The following is a 19,849-nucleotide window of genomic DNA, read 5'->3' on the forward strand; positions in this document are numbered from 1 at the left end:
ATTTGGGAGGTCCCTGTTTACATCACTGAAGCTGTCGCTGAGGGAAGGGGGTAATCTCGACAACTCCAGTTAGACACAATATATGATTATACAAAAATGCAAATGTGTTGACGCTGGTGATATCGCCTCGTCTCTGCTCTGTCTGCGTCACGGCGGTGTTCGGCCTTGGCAGTCAGCAGGCCGTTCCTGGACACAGACACTGATACCACACTGGCTTGCAATCTTTTGGATTGCCAGCTTTGCACAGACAAAGAAAAATACCACTTCAGCACAATTGACAATAATTATAGCAACGGCCCTTAAGCATAAAAGTTGTGTGATAATATATACATAATTATTCTAACACATAAGCAGATATGTGAGTATTTTATTGAAGAAAAAAATGTAACGTATGGTAATATATTTGTTACATTCCGTCCATCCATTTTTCCACCACTTGTCCCTCTCGGTGTCGCGGGGGTGCTGGAGCCTATCCCAGCTGCACTCGGGCGGAAGGTGGGGTACATTATAAGATAATATAAAATAAAAATATAAGCTATTGCATGCAGTAGATGTATTTTTTTCTGTCAAAAAAGAAAAAGCTAATACATTTAGTAAGAAAAGAGAAAGCACTTGATTTAGGCATGTTATTTCCAGGCTTTCGCAGGCCACATAAGATGATGTATCGGGCCAGATCTGGCCCCCAGGCTTTGAGTTTGACACATGTGATCTAACATGTCTAGTCATGCAGACTCTACAGTGGTGAAGAGGGAGCTGAGCCAGAAGGGAAAGCTCTCAATTTACGAGTCGAATTACATTCCTTCCTTTACCTATATGGTCTGGGTAATTACAGGATTATGGGTACAAGTGACTGAAACGAGGTTCTTCCGTTGAGTGGCTAGGCTCTCCCTTGGAGACCGGGTGAACAGTTTCGTCTACTCAGAGTAGACCAACATTAGAAGTTGGCTAATGTATCTGGTCAGGACTGGGGGGAATTGTTTAGGAAATATCCGACTGACATGGTACCCTTGTGACCCGACACTGAATAAGTGGCAGAAGATGGATGCATACTGTAACCAGAGCTGTCCAAACATTTTCCAATGAGGGCTCCATACTGAAAAATCTGAAAATGCGAGGGACATTTTCGTCATTTTCCTTAAAAAAAAAAAGGCAAAAAACAAATGGAATATGCAAATAAGTTTGAAGTTATTTTTTCAATATTTAAAGACAAAACATTACAACGTTTTCTCATGACATTACAACTATTTCAAATCAAACTGTATTTTGTGCTTTTCATACATACAAAATGCAACAGAAAGTGCATCACAGACTTACAAACAATGCCCGATGACCCCTGGCTGAGTACAGAGGATCCGGGTGAAGAAACACTATCACAAGAGCAGTCTGCACCACGAGGTCATCTGACACAAAGTGCTCCCTCTGAGGAATGTGTAAAATAGTAAGAACCATGAAGAAGAATAAAAGATAAAATACAAGTAAAACATGTTATGAAGATAAAAAATGCATATATATTAGAGATGCGCGGTTTGCGGACACAACCGCGGAGTCCGCGGATTATCCGCAGGTCGGGCGGTTGAAATAAAAAAAAATTAGATTTTATCCGCGGGTCGGGTCGGGCGGTTGAAATAAAAAAAAAAAAGATTTTAAATAGATTCAGGCGGGTGGCAGTTAAACCAATTCGGAAATATATATACATAGTTAAATGTTGTTACCCACATACGAAAAACGAGCAGGCACCTGCAGCATATGCCACAACAGAAGAAGAAAAAAAAAAAGAGATGGCAACGCCGGCAGCAAACGTGGTACGCGACAAACTAAAAAAGGGAATACTAAAGACCAAGGGAAAAAAAGGCCAGAAAAGTTCAGCGTGGACTCGTTTTTATGAGGTTGTAAATCAGGATGATAGTAATGCTGGCTACGTGATTTGCAAGAGCTGCGACGCTGTTTATGTCTACGACAGTCACAAAACCGGGACATCTAACATGGTGCATCACATTTGTGCAAAACCCCGAACCTCCACAAACACCCTGAGCATGAGCAGTTTCGTCCGCCGTGATCCCAGAAGAGTGCCACAGGATGTTAAAACAAGATAGAACGCAGCTGCCTGCAGCAGTTTGAGTGGCGCGAGCGCGCTTGGAGTTGCGCTCAGCGCGGCTCCCAGATGATTGCGCACTGGTGTGCGTCTGGGCCGTGACAGCGTGGCACGCATTGAATGTCTCTGCTGCATTGGATCAGTCTCCTTTCTTTAACAGGCAAAAGCTTTATAACCTCACTAATGCCTTGCATCGTCTATATTAGATATATAACAACGGGCGGGTGCGGTTTTGATTAAATGTTAGTTCGGGTGGATGCGGATGGTTGACGACTTTTGTGATGCGGTTGCGTATGAAATAATTGCCTATCCGCGCATCTCTAATATATATACAATAAATAAATATAACTAAATAAAATATTAATATTGCTTCTGGCTGGACCTTTGCTGTTTGCTTTCTCAGTGAATGTTTTTTAAATTGTGCCACAGGCCAATAAAAATGAGCTGCAGGGCGCAAATAAAGTTAAAGTACCAATGATTGTCACACACACTAGGTGTGGCAAATGCTGTAAACACGAGCATTGCAAGGTATTATAGATAAATAAATACTTTGTTGATCCCCCATAGGGATAATTCAGGTGTGCAGTAGCATACAAACATATCCACTTATACCAGGCAACCCAAAATGTTGAAAGAGCCATTTTGGTCCAAAAAATAAATAAAAAATCTGTTTGGAGCCGCACAAAATTAAAAGCCTTCCATAAGTGTTATAATGAAGACAACACATGATTTAAGTGTCTGTATTAGCTATATTAGCCTACTTTTATTTTTACTACATTAGTAAACCTTCTCAGAGGGTGAGATAACGCCTCTAAATGACTGTCTTAGAATGGCCAAAGGTATAGATGTGTGTGTCCAAGTTAAAGGAAAGATAGATTTATTATAATCTATGCAAGCTGGGTAACGTTTGCTGTGGTCTGGAACAACATGACACACAAACAACTATCAGAAATGCAGCCAATATTACATACAGATAATACATCATGAGAAATGCAGTTACAAATTAAATACACAGAGGATATTGAGGAAATTAAATGAGCTCAAATATACCTACAAGTGAGGCATAATGATGCAATATGTACATAAAGCCAGCCTAAATAGCATGTTCGCATCGATTAGCTCGCAGTCATGCAGTGACCAAATATGCCTGATAAACACTCCACACAAGTCAATAACATCAACAAAGCTCACCGTTGTGCATTCACGCACAGTATAAAACGTTTGGTGGACAAAATGAGACAAAGAAGGAGTGGCGTAAAATATGTATTTCTCTGGCATGTTCAAGAAAGTTATACATGTAAACAAACTACGGTGAGTTCAAGGACCGCCAAAATGGTGCTCGCCAAATACTCTCATCAGAGAATCATGTTTAATATGAACAGTGGGATTTCTAACAATTAGGGAGGATTGTGTCATGTTGTCCTCCTACAGAAACCCTATTAAAACAAAAATATATTTCCCCCCCCATCTTTTTCTATTTTCATGCATTTTTGAAAATGTATGGGAGCCAGTAGGGCAGCGCTAAAGATCTGGAGCCGCAGGTTGCAGACCCCTGACTTATACCAACAACAATAAATGCTTCTCAAAGATACAGGAATAAAATGCACATGTATAGTTCAGACAGATCGGATTATGGGGTTCCCCAGGATGTCTTCCACAAGTTCTCCCCGTCACAGAGACACATTTTCTGGTCAGCCCGTCTCTCCAGGTCATGCTCCCACTCAAACACACAACTCCAAAGAAAGTGGCACTTGCTACAATAGACTGATAACATCAGATAAATGGTCCTTTTGCTCCGACCCTGAACATGATTATCACCTTTGACCGACCACTCAGATCTCCTCCCTCTTGTGATATTCGCCCTGATAATCGGCTACATTGACAGGGAAAACCGGTACGCCAGCTCCCAGGTCAAGTTCGCCGTAGCGCTCGGTTCCATCATACCGCTGTCGTATTACATCGGCATGGGCATCGCCAGGTGAGATCTTGACCTTGAAGTCATTTCACACGACTTCTGCTTGCAATTCGGTTATTGTTTCCCCCTCCTTTTTTGCGAACCCGCAGCATCTCGGCCCAGAGTAACTTTGCCGTGGGCGCGGTCGTCAACGCCTCGTTTGGCTCCATCACCGAGCTGACCTTTTACATCACGGCTCTCGTCAGGGGTCACCGCAAAGCCAACCCGTGCCTGCAGGAGGTGGTGAAGGCGGCGCTGACCGGCACCTTGCTCGGGTGCATCCTCTTCATCCCGGTACGGCACCACGCTTTGTACATTCGGTTATAGAGGTATTGGAAAAGAACATGATTTATTAATGCCTTTTGACATATCAGGGCCATTTAATGCATACTTGCCAACCTTGAGACCTCCGATTTTGGGAGGTGGGGGTGGGTGTGGTCGGGGTGGGACGGGGGCGTGACTAAAAGGGGAGGGGTATATTTACAGCTAGAATTCACCAAGTCAAGTATTTCATATACATATATATATATATATATATATATATATAAAAGAAATACTTGACGTTCAGTGAATTCTATATATATATATATATATATATATATATATATATATATTTATTTTATTATATATATATATATATATATATATATATATATATATATACAGGTAAAAGCCAGTAAATTAGAATATTTTGAAAAACTTGATTTATTTCAGTAATTGCATTCAAAAGGTGTAACTTGTACATTTTATTTATTCATTGCACACAGACTGATGCATTCAAATGTTTATTTCATTTAATTTTGATGATTTGAAGTGGCAACAAATGAAAATCCAAAATTCCGTGTGTCACAAAATTAGAATATTACTTAAGGCTAATACAAAAAAGGGATTTTTAGAAATGTTGGCCAACTGAAAAGTATGAAAATGAAAAATATGAGCATGTACAATACTCAATACTTGGTTGGAGCTCCTTTTGCCTCAATTACTGCGTTAATGCGGCGTGGCATGGAGTCGATGAGTTTCTGGCACTGCTCAGGTGTTATGAGAGCCCAGGTTGCTCTGATAGTGGCCTTCAACTCTTCTGCGTTTTTGGGTCTGGCATTCTGCATCTTCCTTTTCACAATACCCCACAGATTTTCTATGGGGCTAAGGTCAGGGGAGTTGGCGGGCCAATTTAGAACAGAAATACCATGGTCCGTAAACCAGGCATGGGTAGATTTTGCGCTGTGTGCAGGCGCCAAGTCCTGTTGGAACTTGAAATCTCCATCTCCATAGAGCAGGTCAGCAGCAGGAAGCATGAAGTGCTCTAAAACTTGCTGGTAGACGGCTGCGTTGACCCTGGATCTCAGGAAACAGAGTGGACCGACACCAGCAGATGACATGGCACCCCAAACCATCACCCAACCATGCAAATTTTGCATTTCCTTTGGAAATCGAGGTCCCAGAGTCTGGAGGAAGACAGGAGAGGCACAGGATCCACGTTGCCTGAAGTCTAGTGTAAAGTTTCCACCATCAGTGATGGTTTGGGGTGCCATGTCATCTGCTGGTGTCGGTCCACTCTGTTTCCTGAGATCCAGGGTCAACGCAGCCGTCTACCAGCAAGTTTTAGAGCACTTCATGCTTCCTGCTGCTGACCTGCTCTATGGAGATGGAGATTTCAAGTTCCAACAGGACTTGGCGCCTGCACACAATGCAAAATCTACCCGTGCCTGGTTTACGGACCATGGTATTTCTGTTCTAAATTGGCCCGCCAACTCCCCTGACCTTAGCCCCATAGAAAATCTGTGGGGTATTGTGAAAAGGAAGATGCAGAATGCCAGACCCAAAAACGCAGAAGAGTTGAAGGCCACTATCAGAGCAACCTGGGCTCTCATAACACCTGAGCAGTGCCAGAAACTCATCGACTCCATGCCACGCCGCATTAACGCAGTAATTGAGGCAAAAGGAGCTCCAACCAAGTATTGAGTATTGTACATGCTCATATTTTTCATTTTCATACTTTTCAGTTGGCCAACATTTCTAAAAATCCCTTTTTTGTATTAGCCTTAAGTAATATTCTAATTTTGTGACACACGGAATTTTGGATTTTCATTTGTTGCCACTTCAAATCATCAAAATTAAATGAAATAAACATTTGAATGCATCAGTCTGTGTGCAATGAATAAATATAATGTACAAGTTACACCTTTTGAATGCAATTACTGAAATAAATCAAGTTTTTCAAAATATTCTAATTCACTGGCTTTTACCTGTGTATATATATATAAAAAATAAATACTTGAATTTCAGTATTCATTTATTTACACATATACACACACACATAACACTCATCTACTCATTGTTGAGTTAAGGGTTGAATTGTCCATCCTTGTTCTATTCTCTGTCACTATTTTTCTAACCATGCTGAACACCCTCTCTGATGATGCATTGATGTGTGGCACGCACAAAAGTGCTTTCATCAAATGCACTAGATGGCAGTATTGTCCTGTTTAAGAGTGTCACAACATTGCTGTTTACGGCAGACGAACTGCTTTACGGTATACAAAAAAGTGACTGCTGTTGTTGTGTGTTGTTGCCGCGCTGGGAGGACGTTAATGAAACTGCCTAACAATAAACCCACATAAGAAACCAAGAACTCGCCCTCCATCATTCTACAGTTATAACGTCATTGGGCAGGTACGCTTTTTTATATTGTGGAGGACCTGAGTCCGCCTGAATTTCGGGAGATTTTCGGGAGAAAATTTGTCCCGGGAGGTTTTCGGGAGAGGCGCTGAATTTCGGGAGTCTCCCGGAAAATCCGGGAGGGTTGGCAAGTATGATTTAATGATGACTTGTAGTGTTGTACTAATGATACAAAAACGGTACTATACTCCGTTTGAAAAGAACCAGTTCCCGGGCATGACGTCGCGGCGTCACGTCGTGACATTGCTGGTTTTGCGAGCAGAGGAGCATGTTCGGCAGCGCACACACACGGAGTACTTACAAGCAGACACAGTGTGTAGACAGAAAAGGGAGAACGGACGCATTTTGGTGTAAAAAGATAAAGGTGAAGTTATAACACTGAAACACCCTCAGGAAGAGGTGCTTTAAAGCACTAATAAATCCTAGCCTCCATATTGACAAATAAAGTAAGTTTCTTACAAGTATTATTATCACTGAAGGACGAGGAATAGCTAAACATGTTTCACTACACACTGTAGGAGGATACAATAGCTAACCGCTAACAGCAAGCTAGCACCGTGGATGTAAACAAATGCCATGGGTGGATCCACACCTGACATCCACTGTAATGATACCAAAGTACAATAGTGTATCTAGTCAATACTACTATGATTACGTTGATATTTTTTATCGTCACAAAATCTTTTTTCCTTATTGTGTTTATAAACTCCCTGGACACATGAAAACTTTGAATATGACCAATGTATGATCCTGTAACTACTTGGTATCGGATCGATACCTAAATGTGTGGTATCATCCAAAACTAATGTAAAGTATCAAACAAGAGAAGAATAAGTGATTATTACATTTTAACAGAAAACATGTTAAAACAAAGTAAGCAGATATTAACAGTAAATGAACAAGTAGATTAATAATACTTTTTTACAGTTAGTCCCTCATAATGTGTACAAAATAATAGGTGTATAAATGACACAATATGTTACTGCATACGTCAGCAGACTAATTAGGAGTCTTTGTTTGTTTACTTACTACTAAAAGACAAGTTGTCTAGTATGTTCACAATTTTATTTAAGGACTAAATTGCAATAATAAACATATGTTTCATGTACACTAACATTTTTTGTTCAAATAAAGCCAATAATGCAATTTTTCTGTGGTCCCCCTTATTTAGAAAAGTATCAAAATACATTTTGGTACCGGTGCTAAAATATTGGAATCGGGACAACACTCATGACTTGACATGAAATTATTACATATGGCACCTTTAATTGTGTGGCGCCAATTTCAAAGGAGACTTTGACTCCGCTCCGGACAGGCTAAACCTACGAGGACAAAGCTACGAACAATGCTCCGCCGCTCCCAGTCTGTGGAACGCTCTCCCTGACCACCTGAGGGCACCACAGACTGTGGATGCTTTTAAAAAAGGCTTAAAAACCCTTCTTTAAAAAAAAAAAAATAATATTTTTTTTTTTAGATATATGCATACTAATTCTAGCTATTTGGCTGTTCTAGTTTTTATTTGTATTTATTTTTTTATAATTTTTTTTAAATACACTGTAGCACTTTGAGGTTGTTTACTCAATGTAAAGTGCTTTTTACAAATAAAATCTATTATTATTATTATTATTATTATTGATCAACCTCCCCTTTCCAGGGCATCTGCATGATCATCGGAGGACTGAGGCATCGAGAGCAGAGGTTTAACAGTCGCTGCACAGGCGTGAGCTCCGCCCTGCTCTTCATCTCTGTAGGAGGTGCGCAACATTTAGCGGACTCACCTTTGTCCACCAGGGGGCGCCAGATCCGCTCCAACGCCACAAACCTCACGTACCTGTTCTGTCCACCGCAGGCGTCTTCGCCCCCACGCTGTTCTCCAAGGCGTACGGCAACCTGGTATGTGAGGCGTGCACGTCCGGGAGCAACAGCAGCGGCCCGCTGGTTTGCCACAACTGTCACTACGATGTGGTGAGCCACGTCTGCAGGACCGATGTGACGGAAACACCTTCATTACACTCTGTCTCTTTCAACAGAGCAATGGCACGCTGTTCCACAACCATGTGGAGTAAGACATTTGTATTTCTTCTTGAAAAACTGTTTTTAATGTTGCCAGATGTCCCTGTTCCGGACATGACCGCGGTATATTGCAGCCCGGAAGAGTTAGGGCTGCATGGGATTCTGGGTATTTGTTTTGTTGTGTTTATGTTGTGTTACGGTGCGGATGTTCTCCCGAAATGTGTTTGTCATTCTTGTTTGGTGTGGATTCACAGTGTGGCGCATATTTTTAATAGTGTTAAAGTTATTTATACGGGCACCATCAGTGTAACCTGTATCGCTGTTGGCCAAGTATGCATTGCATTTATGTGTGTGTGCGTGCTGAAGTCGCACATATTATGTGATCGGGCCGGCACATTGTTGGAATAGATGAAAAGCAGACGTGACGACAGCTCGTGGAGGACGATAAACGCAGTGCCTGTAAGGCACGCCCCCAATACTGCGGAATACGAGATATAATGACTGATGAAGACCTTCGTTCGATAATGAGGGTTGCCTCAGCTCAAAGCCTGAGCCCCGACATTAATGAACTAGCATCCAAGAAAAGATGTCAGGTATCTGGCTTGGGCACATCAGATTAGATCAGTGTGTTGCAAACTGAGCAGTTTAAAGTCCTGAATGGTTGGTTTATTCATTGTTATTTTATTTTCTAATTTATTAGCCTGTGGAAAAAGTTAATGTTGATATTTACCTCAGAAGGCTGCAAATAGAAAAGAGGCATTCAATTTTTAGTTAAATTGTATTTGATATGCCATTGATATTTTTCAATTATTATTATTATTATTATTTGAAACTCGATTGTGCATGTCACTATAAAGTTTAATAAGCCTTGCTTGTTCAATATTCAATGCAAAACTTGTTTGGGTCCCTATTAAAAGGTTAATTTGTTCAACCTTGGCCCGCGGCTTTGTTCAGTTTTAAATTTTGGCCCACTCTGTATTTGAGTTTGACACCCCTGCTTTAAGACATGGCTAGCTAGCTAGCGGCTAACGTCCATCCGCAGTGTTTTAGCTACTTCTAAATCACTAATCCTGGCCTCCATGGCGACAAAGTACGTTTATACAAGTAGCTTTGTCACTGGAGGACGAGGAATAGCTAAACATGCCACCGTAGGAGGATACAATAGCTCACCGGCTTCACAATGTAAACAAACGCCATTGGTGGATCTACACCTGACATCCACTGGAATGATACCAAGTACAGGAGCGTATGTAATCGATTCTTCTATGATTACATTGATATTTTTTAGCATCACAAAATCTTCTTTCGTTTTTTTTAAATGTATATTATGTTTATAAACTTAGAAAATACCTCCAAAAACATGCACCTGGGGATAGGTTGATTGGAAACACTAAATTGGCCCTCGTGTGTGAATGTTGTCTGTCTATCTGTGTTGGCCCTGTGATGAGGTGGCGACTTGTCCAAGGTGTACACCGCCTTCCGCCCGAATGCAGCTGAGATAGGCTCCAGCACCCCCCGCGACCCCAAAAGGGACAAGCGGTAGAAAATGGATGGATGGAACTTAGGAAATACGTCTTTGGACACATGAGGACTTTGAATATGACCAATGTATGATCCTGTAACTACTTGGTATCGGATCGATACCCAAATGTGTGGTATCATCCAAAACTAATGTAAAGTATCAAAGAAGAGAAGAATAAGTGATTATTACATTTGAACAGAAGTGTAGATAGAACATGTTGAAACAGAACGTAAGCAGATATTAACAGTAAATGAACAAGTAGATTAATAATTCATTTTCTACCACTTGTCCTTAATGATGTGTACACAATAATAGGTGTATAAATGACACAATATGTTACTGCATACGACTAATTAGAAGTCTTTGTTTGTTTACTTACTACTAAAAGACAAGTTGTCTAGTATGTTCACTATTTTATTTAAGGACTAAATTGCAATAATAAACATATGTTTCATGTACACTAAGATTTTTTGTTAAATTAAAGCCAATAATGCAATTTTTTGTGGTCCCCTTTATTTAGAAAAGTATTGTAGTACGTTTTGGAACAGGTACCAAAATATTGGTATCGGGACAACCTTAATTAGAATTGGGGTTTTACGGTATACCGGTACTAATAAAGTATCGCGGTACTCATCAATTGAAATCGGTACTATACCACTTTTGAAAAGTACCGGTATTGACTGACAGTAAGCAGATATTAACAGTAAATGAACAAGTAGATTAATAATCATTTTTTTTACAGTTTGTCCTTTTTAATGTGTACAAAATAATAGGTGTATAAATGACACAATATGTTACTGCATACGACTAATTAGGAGTCTTTGTTTGTTTACTTACTACTAAAAGACAAGTTGTCTAGTATGTTCACTATTTTATTTAAGGACTAAATTGCAATAATAAACATGTTTAATGTACACTAACATTTTTTGATAAATTAAAGCCAATAATGCACATTTTTGTGGTCCCCTTTATCTGTAAAAGTATGGAAATACATTTTGGTACCAGTACCAAAATATTACTGTATATATAACGTCTCTGTGTGTGGGCTCTCTGTGGTCTGATAGACACGGCAGGACCCACAGTCCAGGGTGCAACAAAGTCTTTTGTTTTGCTTCTTTTTAAACTCGGGGCTGTCTCGCTCGCGGCCTCCTGCTCGCTCGTGTCTGCGCTCCCCTCTCGGCCCCCTGCTGAGAAAGGAGACGGGTGATTAGATAACCTGCCTCAGCTGGGCAATCCACTCACCTGTCAGCTGCTTCGAAGCCGGTCCATACACACGCCCTTCCCCGCAGGAGGTGCGCTGACCACGCCCCCCTCCACAATTACTAGCCAGTGATGTTTTTTTGCATTGAAAGATGTAACTGTGAGGAAGCTGCAAACAGCACCTCTAATGACACATGAACACAGCGTTTGAGCACAGGTGTCAAAATGTACTTGTCATGAGAGAAAGATGCCATCACATGATCTCTACTCCTCTCCAGGCCTCTGATCTACTCCGTGTCTGTCCTCCTGCCTGTGGCCTACATCATCGGCCTCATCTTCACCTTGAAGACACACTCACACATTTATGACATCCATGTTGGACCGGGACAAGGTTGGATTTTTGTTGTTTTTTTTCTGCTCGTGCACTAGTTGAGCGTGCCTCTGTGCAGGGAGCGGCCATGCCGGCGCGGTGGTCCACTGGTCCCGCTGGAGGTCCCTGCTCATCCTCATCATGGCCACCGCGCTCACCTCCGCCTGCACAGACCTGGCCACCGAACACATCCAGCCCATTCTCAACCAGCCCAACGTCTCCCAGGTGGGTGGTCTCGCTCCTCTGCTCCCTGCTCAGTGGCCCTGTGGTTAGAGTGTCCGCCCTGAGTTCAAACCCCGGCCGAGTCATACCAAAGACTATATAAATGGGACCAATTACCTCCCTGCTTGGCACTCAGCATCAAGGGTTGGATTTGGGTGTTAAATCACCAACATAATATAGTGAGAGTCCAGTCCATAGTGGATCTAACATAATAGTGAGAGTCCAGTCCATAGTGGATCTAACATAATAGAGAGAGTCCAGTCCATAGTGGATCTAACATAATAGAGAGAGTCCAGTCCATAGTGGATCTAACATAATAGTGAGAGTCCAGTCCATAGTGGATCTAACATAATAGTGAGAGTCCAGTCCATAGTGGATCTAACATAATAGTGAGAGTCCAGTCCATAGTGGATCTAACATAATAGTGAGAGTCCAGTCCATAGTGGATCTAGCATAATAGTGAGAGTCCTGTCCATAGTGGATCTAACATAATAGTGAGAGTCCAGTCCATAGTGGATCTAACATAATAGTGAGAGTCCAGTCCATAGTGGATCTAATATAATAGAGAGAGTCCAGTCCATAGTGGATCTAACATAATAGAGAGAGTCCAGTCCATAGTGGATCTAACATAATAGTGAGAGTCCAGTCCATAGTGGATCTAACATAATAGTGAGAGTCCAGTCCATAGTGGATCTAACATAATAGTGAGAGTCCTGTCCATAGTGGATCTAACATAATAGTGAGAGTCCAGTCCATAGTGGATCTAACATAATAGTGAGAGTCCAGTCCATAGTGGATCTAACATAATAGTGAGAGTCCAGTCCATAGTGGATCTAACATAATAGTGAGAGTCCAGTCCATAGTGGATCTAACATAATAGTGAGAGTCCAGTCCATAGTGGATCTAACATAATAGAGAGAGTCCAGTCCATAGTGGATCTAACATAATAGAGAGAGTCCAGTCCATAGTGGATCTAACATAATAGTGAGAGTCCAGTCCATAGTGGATCTAACATAATAGTGAGAGTCCAGTCCATAGTGGATCTAACATAATAGTGAGAGTCCAGTCCATATTGGATCTAACATGATAGTGAGAGTGCAGTCCATAGTGGATCTAGCATAATATTGAGAGTCCAGTCCATAGTGGATCTAACATAATAGTGAGAGTCCAGTCCATAGTGGATCTAACATAATATTGTGAGAGTCCAGTCTATAGTGGATCTAACATAATAGAGAGAGTCCAGTCCATAGTGGATCGAACATAATAGAGAGAGTCCAGTCCAAAGTGGATCTAACATAATAGTGAGAGTCCAGTCCATAGTGGATCTAACATAAAATTGTGAAAGTCCAGTCCATAGTGGATCTAACATAAAATTGTGAAAGTCCAGTCCATAGTGGATCTAACATAGTAGTGTGAGAGTCCAGTCCATAGTGGATCTAACATAATAGAGAGAGTCCAGTCCATAGTGGATCTAACATAATAGTGAGAGTCCAGTCCATAGTGGATCTAACATAAAATTGTGAAAGTCCAGTCCATAGTGGATCTAACATAATAGTGAGAGTCCAGTCCATAGTGGATCTAACATAATAGTGAGAGTCCAGTCCATAGTGGATCTAACATAATAGAGAGAGTCCAGTCCATAGTGGATCTAACATAATAGTGAGAGTCCAGTCCATAGTGGATCTAACATAATAGAGAGAGTCCAGTCCAGAGTGGATCTAACATAATAGAGAGAGTCCAGTCCATAGTGGATCTAACATGATAGTGAGAGTCCAGTCCATAGTGGATCTAACATAATAGAGAGAGTCCAGTCCATAGTGGATCGAACATAATAGAGAGAGTCCAGTCCATAGTGGATCTAACATAATAGTGAGAGTCCAGTCCATAGTGGATCTAACATAAAATTGTGAAAGTCCAGTCCATAGTGGATCTAACATAAAATTGTGAAAGTCCAGTCCATAGTGGATCTAACATAGTAGTGTGAGAGTCCAGTCCATAGTGGATCTAACATAATAGAGAGAGTCCAGTCCATAGTGGATCTAACATAATAGTGAGAGTCCAGTCCATAGTGGATCTAACATAAAATTGTGAAAGTCCAGTCCATAGTGGATCTAACATAATAGTGAGAGTCCAGTCCATAGTGGATCTAACATAATAGTGTGGGAGTCCAGTCCATAGTGGATCTAACATAATAGAGAGAGTCCAGTCCATAGTGGATCTAACATAATAGTGAGAGTCCAGTCCATAGTGGATCTAACATACAATTGTGAAAGTCCAGTCCATAGTGGATCTAACATAATAGTGAGAGTCCAGTCCATAGTGGATCTAACATAATAGTGTGGGAGTCCAGTCCATAGTGGATCTAACATAATAGTGAGAGTCCAGTCCATAGTGGATCTAACATAGTAGTGAGTGTCCAGTCCATAGTGGGGCCAGCAGGAGACCATCCCCATTTGTCGCCATGGTCTAAAAAGGGGGTCTATTTATAGGCTAGAGTATACAAATGAGTTTTAAGATGGGACTTAAATGCTTCTACTATATTGCCAAAAGTATTTGGCCACCCATCCAAATGATCAGAATTATGGTGTGGGGTTGTTTTTCAGGAGTTGGGCTTGGCCCCTTAGTTCCAGTGAAAGGAACTTTGAATGCTCCAGGATACCAAAATATTTTTGGACAATTCCATGCTCCCAAAGCCCCTTCCTCTTCCAACATTGACGAGGTCCATAAAGACTTGGATGACAGAGTCTTGTGTGGATGAACTTGACTGGCCTGCACAGAGTCCTGACCTGAACTCCGATAGAACACCTTTGGGATGAATTAGAACGTAGACTGAGAGCCAGGCCTTCTCGTGTGACCTCACCAATGTGCTTTTGGAAGAACGGTGGAAAATTCCTATAAACACACTCCGCAACCTTGTGGACAGCCTTCCCAGAAGAGTTGAAGCTGTAATAGCTGCAAAAGGTCATATTGAACCCTATGGCTTAGGAATGGGATGGCACTTCAAGTTCATATGTGAGTCAAGGCAGGTGGCCAAATACTTTTGGCAATATAGTGTACCGGTACTTTAACTTTTCGCCCGTTTGTTTTTTTGTCTTCCTTCCCTCCAGTATTTCATCGGGGTCACGCTCCTCGCCATGGTCCCTGAGATCCCTGAGATTGTCAACGGCATACAGTTTGCACTTCATAACAACATCAGCCTCAGGTGCCCCGCATGGAAAGAAAGTCTTTCAAATGTGACTTTGACCTGGTTCTGTTTCCCCCCCCCCTTCAGCTTGGAGGTGGGGAGTTGCATCGCCGTGCAGGTCTGCATGCTCCAGATTCCCATCCTGGTCTTGTTTAATACCTTCTATGTGAGACCTCCTTATTTTGCCCTTTGGATCTTTGCTTAAAGCTGCTTTGATGTACATAATAATGCATCGCACTCCTACTCTGCTTAGGATGTGGGCTTTGTGCTCCTGTTCTCTGACCTCCACCTCTGGACCAGTATCTTCAGCGTGATCCTGGTCAACTACATCTTCATGGATGGCAAGTCAGACTATTTTCAAGGTGAGCGGGCAAGAAAAAACATATTTGAATACAGAAACAAACATCCGCATTGTATTAGTGTTAATGTTTTGGTACCGGTACCAAAATGTAGTTCGATACTTTTCTAAATAGAGGGCACCACAAAAAATGGCTTTATTTCAACAAAAAATGTTAGTGTACATGAAACATATGTTTATTATTGTCATTTAGTCCTTAAATAAAATAGTGAACATACTAGACAACTTGTCTTTTAGTAGTAAGTAAACAAATTAGTCTGCTGACATATGCAGTAACATATTGCATACTTGCCAACCCTCCCGGATTTTCCGGGAGACTCCCGAAATTCAGCGCCTCTCCCGAAAACCTCCCGGGACAAATTTTCTCCCGAAATTCAGGCGGAGCTGGAAGCCACGCCCCCTCCAGCTCCATGCGGACCTGAGTGACGTCAGGTGCGCAACACCACGTAAATCGTTGGCCAACCAAAAAGTAACCCCGGTACGCTATAGCCAACATTCACCAGGAGATGGCAACAGACAAACATAGATCACTCTATTACATTCCTCCCCTTTTAGAAATGTATAGAAGTTACTCTAAATAAATAAACAACCCAACCAAAAAATGCAGCAGCTCAATTAAAAAACTGTACTTAAGCCACATTCTTTTCTTTTTTTTTTAGTACTGAACTCTTAACCCTCATTTGTAAAAAAAAAAATAACATGCTTATTATACAAACAGTATTTGTACACCTTTGACACAGATTTTTATACTGTCTTCAGAGATTCAGTTTTTTTGGTGGTACTCGAAACCTTTCTGGGTACCTGCGAAAGGGTGTTCAGCATGGTTGGAAAAATAGTGACAGAGAATAGAACAAGGATGGACAATTCAACCCTTAACTCAACAATGAGTAGATGAGTGTTATGTGTGTGTATATGTGTAAATAAATGAACACTGAAATTCAAGTAGGCCCTGCGATGAGGTGGCGACTTATCCAGGGTGTACCCCGCCTTCCGCCCGATTGTAGCTGAGATAGGCTCCAGCGCCCCCCGCGACCCCGAAGGGAATAAGCGGTAGAAAATGGATGGATGGATGAAATTCAAGTATTTCTTTTATTTATATATATATATATATATATATATATATAATAAAATAAATATATATATAGCTAGAATTCACTGAAAGTCAAGTATTTCTTATATATATATATATATATATATATATATGAAATACTTGACTTGGTGAATTCTAGCTGTAAATATACTCCTCCCCTCTTAGCCCCGCCCCCAACCACGCCCCCGCCCCACCCCGACCACGCCCCCCCACCCCCCACCTCCCGAAATCGGAGGTCTCAAGGTTGGCAAGTATGACATATTGTGTCATTTATACACCTATTATTTTGTACACATTATTAAGGACAAGTGGTAGAAAATTAATTATTAACCTACTTGTTCATTTACTGTTAATATCTGCTTACTGTCAGTCAACACCGGTACTTTTCAAAGGTGGTATAGTACCGATTTCAATTGATGAGTACCGCGATACTTTATTAGTACCGGTATACTGTACAACCCCAGTTCTAACTAAGCTTGTCCCGATGCCAATATTTTGGTACCGGTACCAGAATGTATTACAATACTTTTCTAAATAAAGGGGAACACAAAAAATTGCATTATTGGCTTTATTTTAACAAAAAAATATTAGGAATTATTATTGCAATTTAGTCCTTAAATAAAATAGTGAACATACTACACAACTTGTCTTTTAGTAGTAAGTAAACAAACAAAGACTCCTAATTAGTCTACAGTAACATATTGTGTCATTTATACACCTATTATTTTGTACAAATTATTAAGAACAAACTGTATAAAATGGATTATTAATCCACTTGTTCATTTACTGTTAATATCTGCTTACTTTCTCTTTTAACATGTTCTATCTACACTTCTGTTAAAATGTAATAATCACTTATTCTTCTCTTCTTTGATACTTTACGTTACTTTTGGATGATACCACACATTTGGGTGTTGATCCGATACCAAGTAGTTACAGGATCATACATTGGTCATATTCAATGTCCTCATGTGTCCAGGGACATATTTCCTGACTTTATAAACATAATATGAACTTGGAAAAAAAAAGATGTGATACTACAAAATATCGAAGTATTGACTCGATACGCTCCTGTACTTGGTATCATTACAGTGGATGTCAGGTGTAGATCCACCAATGGCGTTTGTTTACATTGTGAAGCCGGTGAGCTATTGTATCCTCCTACGGTGTGTAGTGAAGCATGTTTAGCTATTTCTCGTCCTCCAGTGATAATGGTACTTGTAAGAAACTTACTTTGTTTGTCGCCGTGGAGGCGAGGATTAGTGATTTAGAAGTAGCTAAAACACTGCTCGTAAAACCAACAATGTCACGACATTAAAACGGGGCGGGGCCAGTTTGATTGATTGATTGAAACTTGTATTAGTAGATTGCACAGTACAGTACATATTCCGTATAATTGACTACTAAATGGTAACACCCCAATAAGTTTTTCAACTTGTTTAAGTCGAAGTCCACGTTAATCAATTCATGGTAAATCACGGTACTTTTTAGAGGTGGTATAGTACAGAATATGACTCATTAGTACCGCGGTTGTACATTGTATCCAATTATAATTTTTTTTTTTTTTTAAACGGGCATGAAAAATAGCAAATATTCCCCTATTCTGTGTATTTCTGTGCAGGTACAGCTCTGGTGATCGTCTATCTCATCCTATTGGCTCTCTACTACTTTGCTCCATCTCCAGCAGGCTGCTGACTGGGGGACTTTTAAAGCAACAGTACGTAGTAACGGGGCCTTCCTTACATTAGGGGAGGGGGGGTTAGCGGCATATTCTCAAAGGCCATAGTGACACTCCAGATCCCCTTCTTTTATGGTGGACCAGCCAGGACACCACTTACGTCGTGTTTACACTAGCGCACTTTTCCGATGTGTGTCAGTGTTCAAAGATCGCCACACCAAAATGATGAGCCAATTTAAACCTTTTTTTTTTGGACTGTTTTGCACATTTTAATAGTGTGGCTTTAAAGTATATTTCACTCACGCGAGCCAAAGTTGCACAACTACTAAAGCAAACAAGCTATTTGAGTTTCAGCATATTTATTTTTTTAGCACTCCACATTTTTACACCTGATTCTGGTAGGACTTTTAATGTTCCTATGGAAATTGTGACTTTAAGGCGCTTCCAGATGGTTAGTAATACCGTCTAATTTTGTAATTAGTGAAAAATCTTAATTTATTAATGCATTTTAGGCAACAGGAAGTCAGGTGCATGCGCACTAGCGGTGTTTGGCTTGATAATCATGGTGGATTAACTACACGGACTTTGCTCGGGAGATTTCCCCTCGGAGTAAACGGAGCCAAGGGCTTGGTTTAACGTCATTTTCCCTCGCTTCCCGACGTGCATTTAAAAGCGCACTGCTGTGTTTGGATGGAGACAGGTGTGGACAATATTGGAGACACTTGTCCTCACACTAAAAGTATACGGCGAAGGAGAAAACTATTTGATGTGTCATGAACGTTGTCACAACTTGCTTATAAAGTCTTTACTTTGTTGACTGGGTTGTTTATTTAACTGCAAACATAAGGTTTTTATACATTGTGTTTTTTTCATGTCACAAAGGTATTACTTAAAACATTCATGTGACAGCATTTTGGGAATGTGGTATTGTGTGTAGTTAATTCCAAAATGACATTTCTGCTCAAACTCTTAATGGATCTGTCCCGATACATCATCTGCATCTACTTATTTTTTTAAGTTATGTACATTTATAAAGAAAATACCTCCCAAAAATACAACACCTTGATACTACTTTTTTTTTTTTTTTTAAGTCTGAGTTTTATTGCACAGACAGGAATTACAAAAATGATGATCATCAAAGGTTCCTTTGAGGAGACGTGGACGTTACAGTACAGCAACATGCGCACATGCAGGAGCCCTCCTTTCAAACCTCTCCGTCTCCAAGCCAAGTGCACGGAAAATGTCCTCTCGACTCGCACAACAAGCCGTGTGCTTTTCAAAAAATATAAATATTAAAAATGTGCACAGGTTTTGACATCAGGCCGCGGGGGGCGGGGGGGATACTCCAAAGTGACAACTGAACGTAAAAACAGCAGCAGCACAGTGATTAAAATAAGTTTGTCTCAAGGAAACCTGTGAGCGCTTTCTCCTGCAGGCATCCAGCACATCATCGGTGTGGATTTAGCGCGGTCAAAAAGGCACCG

At 40.9% G+C, this 19,849-nt stretch overlaps 1 protein-coding gene across 1 annotated transcript in view; it reads left to right on the plus strand.

Annotated features, from left to right (window-relative positions):
* cax2 (cation/H+ exchanger protein 2) overlaps positions 1–19,182 on the plus strand; it is a 44,875-nt gene extending 25,693 nt beyond the window's left edge. Inside the window, exons 10-20 of the mRNA XM_061924569.1 lie at positions 3,929–4,070; positions 4,157–4,340; positions 8,383–8,482; positions 8,578–8,693; positions 8,759–8,790; positions 11,742–11,854; positions 11,913–12,058; positions 15,163–15,257; positions 15,327–15,405; positions 15,493–15,601; positions 18,309–19,182. Of these exons, the coding sequence (XP_061780553.1) occupies positions 3,929–4,070; positions 4,157–4,340; positions 8,383–8,482; positions 8,578–8,693; positions 8,759–8,790; positions 11,742–11,854; positions 11,913–12,058; positions 15,163–15,257; positions 15,327–15,405; positions 15,493–15,601; positions 18,309–18,382 (1,190 nt within the window). The 3' untranslated portion in view covers positions 18,383–19,182. The remainder of the gene's footprint in view (positions 1–3,928; positions 4,071–4,156; positions 4,341–8,382; positions 8,483–8,577; positions 8,694–8,758; positions 8,791–11,741; positions 11,855–11,912; positions 12,059–15,162; positions 15,258–15,326; positions 15,406–15,492; positions 15,602–18,308) is intronic.
* The last annotated feature ends 667 nt before the right edge of the window (positions 19,183–19,849 follow it).

The sequence above is a fragment of the Nerophis lumbriciformis genome, linkage group LG29 (assembly GCF_033978685.3).
Source record: "Nerophis lumbriciformis linkage group LG29, RoL_Nlum_v2.1, whole genome shotgun sequence".
NCBI classification, from domain to species: domain Eukaryota; kingdom Metazoa; phylum Chordata; class Actinopteri; order Syngnathiformes; family Syngnathidae; genus Nerophis; species Nerophis lumbriciformis.